Source organism: Stegodyphus dumicola, chromosome 2 (genome assembly GCF_044657685.1).
Source record: "Stegodyphus dumicola isolate Sdum_Otavi_A_Nest chromosome 2, ASM4465768v1".
Taxonomy (NCBI): Eukaryota; Metazoa; Arthropoda; class Arachnida; order Araneae; family Eresidae; genus Stegodyphus; species Stegodyphus dumicola.
Genome location: NC_140769.1, coordinates 259,018,842 through 259,032,360, shown reverse-complemented (window position 1 = coordinate 259,032,360; position 13,519 = coordinate 259,018,842). Strand labels below are relative to the sequence as shown.

Genomic DNA, 13,519 nt, shown 5'->3' with positions numbered 1-13,519 from the left:
ATTGCATCTCTCACTAGTTTTTAAACACATCATTTCCAACTCTCAGTCTTTCAGAACATTTACTCCTAACATGATTCACTTTGTTAAAAAGATCATTTTGTTCACTCACTTGATTATTTGGACATGTAGTCTTTACAAACAAAAGTCTTGAAGTTTCTTATCCATGATTAATTTTTATTTGTATAGAAGCTGCAAAAGTTATATTAAGAATTTTGGAAAAGAGTTAAATGTGTTCTGAAAAAAAGACATATATAGAAAATGGATTATATATAAAATGTACTAAACTGTATTTAAACACTAAAGAACTGTTTTTTCATCACAGTCTGTCATTAATTCTGTTCTGTATGTGAAACTGTTTCTTTGTTTTGATGAAATTAGCAGATACTTTGCCAAATTTCACTTTAGAAAATGGAGAAATTTGTGTTAGGTCAAGACGTCAGAAACTATCAAACAGATAGGCCCCCATTTTTTTTTTATAGAAATAAGCAAGAAAGCTAGCAGACAAACCAAAGAAACAAAACTGATATAAACTCTTTTAAACTAAAAAGTTTTCAGGCTGAAGGAATTGACAGACAAATTTTGATTTTGTATTTTCCATTAGTAACTTGCAACTGATCTCTCTCTCTTTTTTTTACTTACTTAGAATTAAAAAAATGTTACGAATGATGCAAAATTAAACCTTTGTATAATATGAGCTTTTAAGAACTGAGTAAACAGCAAATAAATATTACCTACTCATGTTTAAAAGGCTTTTTTTTTTTTTTTTTTGTCAAAGCACAAATTTGAAAAAAATTACTGCACTGTATTTAATATTGCAGACATTCGCATTGCAACTTTTCTGTTGTGAATGAGAAGTCTCTAACAAATTCAAAAGATTCTCACCAACTTATCTTAGATAATAGGTAAAACTGATATTTGTTTGTTAGTCATTTCATATGTAAAGGATCAATACATTTCATGAGCAAGGCATGATATGATGAAGAGAGACAGCTAAACCTTTGAGTACGGGAATGCATGACTTTTAGACTGTAGATAACTTGCCTTTTGGCAAACTTATAAAGATGATCCCAATTTTTTATTTCATCATATTTATTAAAGTTTTTATTCTATACCTCAGCTGCTTTAACTTTCTAAGTAGAAATGCATTGTGGTTTGATTTTTCATATACTAAGGTACTGAAAACAGAGTGCTGTTAATATGCAGTCTTGAAAAATATGGGCTCACTTGCACAGGATTTAAAATAGATTGCTTAGTTACTTATATAACGAGAACTTTTCTAAGTCAAAACTATTTGATAGCATAGTTTTTTAATAATATTTAGCTCAAAGGAGTGTTAGACCCAAAGAGCAGTTAGTCTCAAAATGGCATTTTGTGTCGTTTCATTTTCTGTTTTGGTTCACTTTTCATACTGTTGCCACCAAATATTATCGCCATGTATTAGATTTAAAGAAACTAAATAATAAAGAATCTGCATGAATGTTTTTCCTATTGTGAAAAAACAATAGTACCTAGAGCCATCAAATTTTGAGTAACGTAGTCCTCCAACCATACATGGGCACTTGGAAGCCCAAATTTTGAATTTCAAATTTGTTATATTATCTATTTCAAATTTTGTAAAACTTTAACAAATTTTTTATTAATAAACTCAACCATTTCAAAGCAAACAATGGTAAAACCATGCGAAAAAAAACATTTTTATCTCCAGTGCACGAGACTGTGTATCGGAAATTCTAAAGATGTGCTGTTTTAAAATATTTTGAGATATTGTGGTTGAATTTGACATGGTTTAAGTGCGAAGAACATGATAGTTACTAAGTAAAGGAAACACTCAAAACGTTAAAAAAAACGCCAGTTTGGGGTTAATATAAAATCTGAAGGGGGGGGAAGAAGCCATACTTTCAGATTTTGATTGTTTTGTACTATATATATATATGTATGTATATATATATATATATATATATATATATATATTTGTGCCCCTTTTACAGAAGTGACAATCAAAAAATACCACATTAATTTTTACAGAATAAAATAAGTGAAGGTGTGAAACAAATTGATATAAAGATTAAATTTTTAAAAACTCAGCTGTTTAACAGCCTAAATACTGGTTTATTACCATGTTGCATATCATTAGCTATTTTGAATTTTTTATCAGCTAAGAAATATCCCACTGATTGGAACAATGGTAATTCAAAGAAGCTACGTCTGGGCTATTAGGTGAGTACAATATGAGCTCTCATTTGAATTTCTTGACTCTTGTGTATAGCAAGAAATAAATAGAAATTCATTTCAATAAGCCATTTTATTCATTTCTTATATCTATTAACAGGGGTTCAGAAAAAGAAAGTTCTAGTAACTAAAATGTTAGGACTAAAATAAACTTTTAGGACATTTTCCCCTTTGGAATATGCCAATATGCTGTTGGGCATATGAGACCTGCTTGTACCATCCTTTATACTCAAGGCCAGCCTTGTTCCAAACATAAAAGCAGTTAAATTCTATGGTATATATACATGAAATGTTTTTTTCATTTATATGTGCCAGTAACTGCAAGTCCTGAAACATCCTGAAAATTACCATAGAAGAAAAAATCTGACATAGTTTTCATCTAATTCAAAATACTCCACTTTCGTGTGTGCATACCTGCATATTTTCAAATGGTTTCATTAGTGAAGCCAGAAATAAAGTGCTTTGGAATTTGAAAGTTAATTTATGTTTCATTAAATAGTTTCACAAAGTTACTACTCTTTTTGGTTTCTCAGCATTTAAAAAAATAATTGCTAAGTTTAGCTCGCTTTTGGAGAAATTGGAGTAATAATGTTTTTGTTTGTTGTATGGTCCACAAGAGATTTTGATAATGATAGTGTTAGATTAGAATCTGAGTGTGTGTATTATCTGGTGTTGTAGATGAGAAGCTGTTAGCAATAAAAAAATTATAAATGGAATTTAAAGAATTTTGGTAAATTGTCCAACTATTCAGTATAAAATCTTCATCAGTAGAGTCCCAGAGAGATTTTTATGATCTGAAAACTTCACATGTATTTTTTTTAATGACAATAAATAACATTTCTCACAGTCTTAACAGGCTCTAGGCAATCAGTGTTCAAGGCTATTCTACAGGATGTCTCACTCGAAAGAGGCCCCATGAAAAGTGGGGTAAAAATCTTATAATAAAAGAAAACAAAACCAAATTTTTACATGACGTAACTGTATGTTTGAAAAATGAAAGTGCAGTAGAAAAAGTGCTGGAAGTGATCTCCCTCTAACTGTACACACAGTTAAACATGGCGCTGCATGTTTGCGTATGTTGCTGCCAGAGTATTGGTCATCACTCCTTAGATTTCATGGTGGATGTTCTGGTGCAAATCGTTGATGTGCATGGTTTGTGCTTGTATGCATTTACCTTTATGATGATCCGATAGAAAAAACTCAAGAGAGATCAAGTCTGGAAAAGTGATTCCACCGTGTTCATATTTGCTACAGATGTGTGGCATGTTGTCCCATCTTGCTGGTAAGCCAAGTTTCAGCTTTTCATCATCCAGTTAGTTCACAAATTCATGAAAATTGCCTGGTACCCTTCATTGGTGACAATAATGCAAAAAAATTGGCCTGATGATGCACCACTATGGTAATGCAGAAAAGATGCCCATCTTCTGTGAATGAAAATGAACTTCCACCGGTTTCTCAGCAACTGCATGTTGGTTGTCACTATTCCATAAATGTGTGTTTCGTTAGTTTATGTATACCGACAAGTGGAATCACGCTTCATCACTCTACCACGTGTAATGGGAGGAACATACACAAAAATGCACCACCGTGTTAAAGAAGTTATTTCTAGCACCTCTTCTAATGCACTTTTATTTCTCAAAGGCATGTTATGTAAAAAGCTGGTTTATAAGGTTTTTGCCACACTTTTTCCAGGGCCTCTTTCAAGTGGGACACCCTGTACATTCTGTTATAAAATCACCCACATAATGAAATGTGTTTTCAACAATGGGTCCATGGAAGCAAATATAGGTTTCATCAATTTTGACAATACTAAACATTTCTGCTCTAAAATTGGGATCATCCTTATAAGTTTGGTAAAAGGCTATTTATCCAGAGTCTAAAAGTCCCTAAAACTGGAAAATTTGTTTAAATGTTGATTTCAAATAAATGGGCTGGTGCATTTCCAGAGTCAGAGATTTTAGCTATCTGTCTTCATTATATCATTCCTTGCTCATGAAGTTTATTGATCCTTTATATATGAAATCAGTAACAAATATCAGATTTGCCTATTATTTAAGATAAGTTGATGAGAGTCTTTTGAATCTGTTAGAGACAACAGCAGAAGTTGCAACATGAGTGTTTGCATTATTAAATATAGTGCAGCACATTTTTCAGATGTGTCCTTTGTAAAAAAACAAAATGAGTTTTTAACTTTAAAACATAATATGTATCATTTATTTTCTATTTATTCAGTTTTTAATTTCTCATATTATACAAGACTAATTTTTCATCATTCATACACTTTTGTAATTCTTAATCATTAAAATAAAAAAGAAAGTAGTTTTAACTTATATTTTGAATAAGTGAATTTGGCAGCTTGTAATATTTTTTGCATTTCAGCTTTTCAGAATGTTTCATAAAGACAACTGTAGTTGTATTTTCTGAATTGGGCTTCTGGAATTGTTATTAGACAGAAATTTTCTTTTTTCCAGTTTGAAGAAGAATTACTTGAATGCAGATAAAATATAATCCCCCCTTTTTGTGGCTTTAGTTTTTCCCTCTGTTTGTGTGGACACACACCAAAATGAGTTAAAGTAATACTTAAAACTGGGTAAAAATTGGAACATAAAATCAATCATTTATATTTCCACAAAAGATTCAGAATTTTCAGTATTTTGTATCATTACTTACTTTTCATGAGTGATATTCTTTTTCACCACCTCCAAGATGTATATATAGGGTGTTCCTGAATTCGACTGACAAATTCAGAGGGATGATAATAGGCATCAAGAGGATAAAAAATTGTCATAGAACATGGGGTTGCAAACCATGTTGGGAGAAAATTTCAAAAATAATTATGAAATGTGGAACCAGAAGGGACAATAATAAGTAAAAAAAAAAAAAAAAAAAGCATTTATTTGACTTAAAGCAGGATTACAGTGCATCACACTTTGATATCAGAAAGGAGATGACCAGACATTTTTATAGGAATTCAAAGTTGTGGCCACTAAGGTCATTTTGCAGCCTACACAGACAAGAGAGTTGATGGATATGTTCATACATATATCCGGTGTGCTGGCGATATCTACTGAACTGACCATGATCTCTGCTACCAGATCCCTCAGTGTATTCACAGGCATCTGATAAACAACCGATTTCGTGTGCCTCCAGAAGAAGAGATCCAATGGATTGAGATGTGAAAGCTTGGAGGCCAAGCAAGAGGTCTGCTGTATAATCCACCTCCCCTGGATATGTAGCATCAAGGTGATTGGTTACACATCACAGCCCCAAAATGTGCTAGTGTGCTATCATGCATGGTGGTTTTTATTCCCTACATTAAATCTGGGAGGACTTGTAGGAAAACAAGGTAATTTGCACCATTTAAGCGTTTGGGCGGAAAATGTGGTCCTAACATATGATCTCTGTGAATCTCTGCCCAGATATTAATACTGAACTTTAGTTTTGCTTTTGACAAGACAGTGCCATAGGGATCTTTCTAGGACGACCACATATGCACATGGTGCATGTTGACTATGCCGTTTTTCGTGAAACAGGTTTCATCTGAGAATGAAATAGTAAATCATTCTTTGTGGCATAAAGCATCCAGCATATTAACTCTACACGATGAGGCTAATCTTCATCACTTAGGATTGGGCCTTCTGCATGTGGAAAGGGAGTATGTTTACTGCATGCAGAACCTTCCACAAAATGTTTTGCTGAATACCTAGTTCAGCTGCAACCAATCATGTACTGGTAGAGGGGGAAATGGCAGACCATTATTCACTTTTTGGTTTCAGGTGTGCACACACTGCGTTCTTGCCCTGCATTATGCCTCATTACTTGGAAGGATCTTGTTTTCTGCAGCCATCAATTAATGTTCATGAAAGTGGTATGGTGTGACTTACTCTTTCTTGGATATTGCTTTTGGTACATCCTCTGTGCTAGGCGTCCATGGCCACCTCCTCGGCTGTAAATCAGATGCATATCTGCATATTCCTCATTCGTGTAAACTGGCAAGTTGTTTCTGTATGAAGTTTAATGCCTCAAAATTCTGCAATGATTGTAAATGAATGCTTGCTCACTGCTTTTATTTTCTCCAAATGCATGAGAAATTTGCATGTAAGGAAGTTTCTTCTTGACCACTGCTTTTATTTTTCCCTTGCGCATTTGTAATTTGCGTACGAGAAGTTTTTCTCTTGTTGACCACAGTGCTCCTAATCCTTGCATTTGTTTGGCGACTGTCTTCTTCAGGCTTGCTTTCTAGAAGTCTTTTCGGAATTTTCATCAATTAAATGGAATTTATGACCCCATGTTCTATGGTGATTTTTCCTCCTCTTAATGCCTTCTATCACCCCTCTGAATTTGTGTGTTGGATTCGGCAATACCCTATATATTATATACTGCATTTGTTCACAGTTTGCTATAGGCCTATATGCACAAAGTAATCTAGAGCTTTGAAAGAACAGTGGCTTGATCATTTGTCACCCTTACTTGGTGCTCTAGGCATAATTTCCATATTATATTTCTAATATGTAGGCATAATTTCCATATTTTATTTTCATATTATATATACTTGATAAATCGATCTAGGTCTTTCAGAGCTCCATGATTGATAATTTTGGGCACAGACATATCCAGTTAAATAAAACCATGCCTCATCAATGAAAAATGCCTGATCTAAAAATGAGATTGTTGCCACAGATTGAATTCTTATAAAACAGCTGTCAGAGATGCTATGGCAGTGTTTAATTGTTGTGCCCTGCAGCAAGCTTATCTAATGCTTTTGTGCATATAAAGAATTTATGCCTTCATCCTACTTGATGTGTTAGAGTTTATTAATCTTTTCCATAGAATGAAACTGTATAGAAATTGCAAACAAAATACATAAAAAATTGCTTACTCTGAAATGTGTAGTCACTTTAAAATTGGACACCCTGCATGTGTTTTTTTTTTTTTTTTTTTTTAAATCCTAGTGAATTATTATAGCTTAGAACATATCATGCTTCTTCTTTGCAGCTTTTCCAAATTAACCTCCCCTTTTAAAATTTTTTCCTAGAAATGAAGAAATTCTTTTTTTTAACACTTTTTCTGTAGTATCATGAATTTTTGTCTTTTTTGTTTTTTTATAAATATTAAATGAAGAGTAGATGAAATTATCAAAAAGTACTCAGATATTCTTAATTTCACTATCATTCATCACCTTTTTTTCGGAAAAATCCTTGGTTGGGAAACCTTTAATCTCAGGTTTGTGTAGTTACTTGTTGAAGAGGAAATGATAAACAGTTTTTACTAACTTAATTTTCTCTTATACTGACAGCCTTAAATCAGATTTATTTCCATATTTCATCTTTCTATCAGATTAATTATCATCTTCCTTTTCATTTGAGTTTTATTTGTCTTAATCCTTAATTCATAATATAATAAGAGGTCATAATCAAATTACATAGGTTCTAAAACTCAGTGTTAGTTCTATGTGTATGTTGAGTAAAAGTTAAAATTGAGTTAAAATATAACTGCAAATTAGATAATTTGTAAAAATAAACTCTAAAAGCTAACATTGAATTTAGTGTTTTTCATCTCTCTCCATTTCTTGTTGTATTTGGGAATTGCTAAAATCTGATGTTAAGCATCATTTAATGTATGCCACTCACAAATTATAAACTTTATGTGTAAGTAAGGAATTTCAAACTATAACATTTAATGTTAAACAGTAACTTTTATTTTAATTTCAAATGATTTTACTCATGACTAATTTATTTATTTATTTATTTATTTTTTATAGCTGCATATCCTACAGCATATGGACAGTATGCTGCACCTACCCTCTGTCAACCACCTGCTGTTACTTCACCTGTACAAAGAGAGGGTGAGAAATATTTTATGATTGTAGACATTTTGCTATTATTTTGTAATATATTTTAAAGTTCTTTTGACTTTAATTTGCATGTCTTATAATAATAAATCCTATCCTAATATGTATGGTTTATTGTTCTGTAAATTTTAGGATAATAAAGAAGTAGCATTAAGAAAAAAAAATTAGGAACTTAATTTGAAATTCTTAGAATGAATGAACTTTTTGCATTTGCACTTTTTTTTAATTGATAATGAGTCACTTGGCCAAAAAAATGAAGGAATAAAACTTTATTTTATTATTACTGAACATCTTCATGAAATGAATATCTAAAGCTATTTCAATGAACAATAATCCAGTTTTATTAAAAGAAGTCAAGTTGAAGAATTTTTTTAAAAAATTATATAAACATTTTCCCTACATGATCTTAACAAATATATATAGGAAACACACGCAAAAAAGGTTCAGTATTTGCTTTAATAAATACATGCCTTACTAATGTGTGTACTTACATGCACATTTAACACACTTACACATATATCTAGGTATATATTGCTCTATAGCAGCATTTCTCAACCTTTTGACTAATGCATACCATCTAAACTGGAAACTGGAAAACTTTAGTACCCCATCACTATATTTTAGAGTGATTATTTTTCAGTTTTTTGATAGAAATATTTAAAAAAAAATGCATTTTGCCATTTGCACAACCTATTGACTATTTGTATTAAATATGCACACATTAAAAAAAATTAGATTGGTTACCATTTTAATTATCAAAATTTAAGTTATAATACTTTAATTCTAAAATTTAATTTAGTGCATAATTTGGGCCTATTAAAGAAAGATAAAATTTTATGCCTAGTCTTATTTCACTTAGTTTTAACCATAAATTAAGATCTACTTTTAATTTCGTCTTGTGTTTATTTTTCAAATATAGCATGGAAGAAAATCCTTATTCTCACAAATAGGTTGTGCAAAAAGGCAATAAAAATTTAATAGCTTTATTTGAAATGCCTTCAAATTATCTCCCCTCCCCCGGTTTAGTCAAAAAGTTAACAAGTGTGTTATCTTTGAAATCTTCAGTTAGAGTTCGATCATAGAAAATTTCTATCAATTCTTCCTTTCCGTACAGGATAAAATTTCAGGTAAATTTGAACAAAATGGATTTCTAATCCAATTTTCTTTTTCATAATCCGTGGGAAAATATAGGAATTATTTAACAATAAAAAACAATGATTTTTAATGGTGGATGCTAATTTTTCTGTTATTTTCAAATCATTTTTGATTAAAAAATTTTCTAAAAGTGGTGAAAAGCTTAAAATATGATTATCCAATTCTTTGATTATTAGCTCAAGTTTTTTTTTATCATTGCATTTATTTTATCTCTAATGGTAAACAAATTAACATTTTGTACTTGTATTCCTACATTTGGTTCATTTAACTTTAAAAAAAATCACTCGAATATGCTAAACACACCAACCATAATTCATTAAATAGATGTTTTTGCAATTCAAATTTTGAATCAGTGTGGAAAATTTGATTTCTGATCAAAGTTCAGAAACACGATTTAAAACTTTGGATAACCACCTTACTTAAGAATATAACGAAAGTGTTTCATATTCACTGCCCATGTCTTAGCACAAAATCATAAATATCCTTGAATTTAAAGTTTTGCTTTTAATAAAATTAACAGTTTTTGCAGCTTGATTCAAAACAATTTTCTGGTTTTCGGGAATTGTTATGGTTACTAAAGCTTCACCATGAATGGATCAGTGGGTAAATTTAGTTTTATATTCGACTTTCTTTATTTGAGAAATTACACCGGAATGTATTCCTTTTAAAGCCTGAGCTTCATCACTGCATACGGCAATGCACTTATTCTAAAGAATACCATTCTCAGCCATAAAATTGTCAATTACTTTGAAAATTTCATTTGCAGTTGCTCTATCATGAAGAGATTCACAAAATAAATACTTTTTGGAAATTCATTTATCATCTTTGCAATGTATACAAACTAATAATTGAACAAAGTTCGTTATATATATGAATTAATCGACATACTGTATCATTTGATAAAGGAATATTATTAAGTTCATTAGCCACTTTTTTCATGAATAATGTAAAAATGATATTTTTAGTTGCTGTTAATATAATAGGTTTTCTCCAAGAGTACGAGCCTGCCCACTCTTGGCTTACTAGGTAGCTACCTATGCTTTTTCACTTGAAGTAACAAAACCTTTCATTATTTGTTTATTATTTTTGATCTCCGATAATTTCCTCTTAAAATATTCTTCAGATTTATCCTTTAAATTGGCATGCTTAGATTCCAGATGTCTTTTAAGAAACGATTGTTTCATACTTTGATTGGATAGTAGTTCAGTGCAAACAACTTATTGAGGCTGAGAGTCCATTTCATCTCCATTCCAAGTAAGCCCAAATCATAAGTAACTTTCACTATATTTTCTATAAACAATTTTTTTTTTCAATATTTTTGGTGAAAGCACATTGTCCTGGATTCAACACCTGTGAATCATTACTTTTCCGTTTAGTCAATCCTAGCCTTTTTTTCCATTTTGAAAAATCTAGGTTTGTTTTTTTATATTTTCACAAATGTTTAAATGCACAATGTTTTGCAATTTCTTAAAAAATAAACAACGATAATCTCAAATCACATAGAAAAGTAAGGAATACAAAGCAAAAAGAAGACAGAATACCTGCTATTAGAAACAGCAAATCGACATAAACAAATTTTTTCTTATTGAAAATAGAGCAATATGAGCCCGGAAATGGTGGTGACATAAAGCGTACACATGCTAATAAATCAATCAACTTTAAAAGAATTAATAAGCTATTATTATCTTTTATATGAATTTATTTTTATTTACTATTAAATACAACATCCCCTTTCTATTATACCTTTTTAAAACATCATTTATGACAAATTTTATATATATATATGGCTGAAAGAATATTTGTGAAAATAAAAATGGATTATTTTGTTAAAGTTTACGAGTGGCTATTGACATTGAACAAAGCTCAGATCACGTAAATTTAACAGTGTTAGAGAAAAAACTTAAACAGTGTTTTGGGGTACTTAATTTTTAAATTTAATAGTTAAAAATACTTTGTTTCATAGCGTACCACCTATTTTCCTCTTGCATATCACTGGTTGAGAATTGCTGCTCCTGTATGATATTTAAATATTTATATATCAGTGTTTCTGATATATTTTAAAAATTGTATCCTAATGTTGATTAAAATTCTGATATATTCCCAGCAATTTTTATAAATTCAATTTATAAACATGTGTGTTATGTAGATATTTTAAATTGATAAGACTTTTAACAAACCAGTTTCATTAACATAACCACTCAGTGAAAATAGTTATGATCTGTTAAAAGTAAAATTGAAAAATTCAAAACACTTTCATATTATTTATTTCGAAATTCATTCAGGATTAAAGAGAGAAGAACCAAATTTATTTTTTCTGATAAAAATTTGTAAACCCAATTCTAGTATAAAAAAAATCTGATGTGTACGCCACATGACTTCCTTGTACAGAATATTAAGTTATACGCATTTTTTCCTGCATTTAATTTAAACCTGTTGAATTCTACTTCATTGATAGTGCATAAACCACAATAGAATAAATGCACTATTTAAAATTCACTATATTTATTTACCATAATGACACTCTGGGGCTAGGTTCACTTAACGGCATTACATCTCATTCATTTTATAACTCAAAATCAAAAAAATTATATCATCTGAAGAATTATTTAATCATTGCCACATGTTCAATTCAAATACTACAATAAAACTAAAACGATGTATAAACAAAATTAAACAAATAAAAAAGAAAGTTTTTCACTGGCGATTCCAAAAAGTGCAGTAGAGTTGTTTAAATTATATATATTCTATTTTGTTTCAAAAGAAGAAATTGAATTTAATTAAATAAATTTAATTAAAATTTAAAAACAAATTTAATTAAATAATTTGTTTTTAAATTTAAATGGATGACAAAACATGAATTGAATGATTGGAGAGTTAGGTTTGGAGGCAACTTCCCCTTGATAAGTCTGTCTCCTGCCTACTCAACCAACAGTCATTCACTTATGCATTTTTTAAAAAATATTGTTTGGATTAATTTTAATTTGCTAAATTAGTAAATTTATTTTCATAGATTGGTTTTGTACTTGATTTGCTTATGCTTCTGAAATTAAATGATATTGTAGATTAGTTTGAGAATTAAATCTTTTATATGTTTACACATTTTTTTTTTTTGCTTTAAATTTGCTTTTTTAAATTTTGACTTTAAATTTGCTTTTTTACTTTTATACATGTTTGTTAAAATTAAAATTTAATTTATTCTATTTTGTTTATATTCTATTTTGATGATATTAAATGGCAAGAAATATTTCTAAAAATAGCAATTTGGTTATATAAGTTTCGTAGAAATCAAAGTAATATAACTGTGTTGATATTTTGTTGAAACATATGAATATTACTTTAATGATGTATTAATTCAAAGTTAGAATTATTACTAGTGGATTGATGATACTTGTTATGCAAAAGCTGTTTATTTTCATAGTGTTTCTGAAGATAATCTAACATTGTATGTGTGTGTGGAGCACATCCATTTTCTTAGCTGTAGTAAAGAATTTCTCAAGAATTTGCATAGTTTCTTCTTTATCTTTTTCTATTTCATCAAATATTTTAAAGTGTATGCTTAAAGTAATCCTTTGCTGTCTTTCCTGAAGAATGATTTCAAGACTTGCTCAGTTGATGTAGCATATCATTAGAAATAAGTTTTCTTCTTGAACTTATTTTTATTTGCATTTATGCTGAAGTTTTCCATGCTATGAATGGCTCTAGGACTTATCTTTCTAAGATAATATTCTTTTATCACTCTAATAATCCTAAATCATGCAGTTGAATTAAGGACATTGTTTTCTGCAAGTAATATAATTTTACCAAATATTGTTTTCTGCAAGTGGTATAATTTCACTAAATTTGAATCAAGAATAATGTTATAACTTGAGTGTGTGTCAATAAACACTTAACATTGAGCACTGGGCCATAAGATGCATGCTATTGCTCTTCAGTTTGTTGTACCATTTCAAAATTTATTTATTAAGAGTTGCTGGTTGATTGACTTTACCTTTTCGGATCATAACACATCTACATTTTAATAATTTAATTATCTACAAAATGTGTGAAAAGTATTAAACTTAAGCACATGACTGACCAAATTAGTAACCACATATCTTGGCACTTTTGATTAGCTATGAAAAAATCATTTTACTATATCATTCTGATCATATTGAAATGGTTTGCTGATTGTAATAAATGATAAATTCCTTGTGTTTTTATATATGTTACTGGCAGTGTTTGAAATCTGGCAGGCATTGTATATGATGCCTAAAACTAGCCGGTAATGTATGAAATGATTCAGAT

At 29.9% G+C, this 13,519-nt stretch overlaps 1 protein-coding gene across 5 annotated transcripts in view; it reads left to right on the top strand.

Annotated features, from left to right (window-relative positions):
* Positions 1-13,519, top strand: part of LOC118192384 (CUGBP Elav-like family member 4) — a 69,765-nt gene that overhangs the window by 41,891 nt on the left and 14,355 nt on the right. For all 5 annotated transcript variants that reach the window (XM_085812087.1, XM_035363335.2, XM_035363337.2 and 2 more), the window contains one exon: positions 7,991-8,074. In XM_085812087.1, the coding sequence (XP_085668213.1) occupies positions 7,991-8,074 (84 nt within the window). The remainder of the gene's footprint in view (positions 1-7,990; positions 8,075-13,519) is intronic.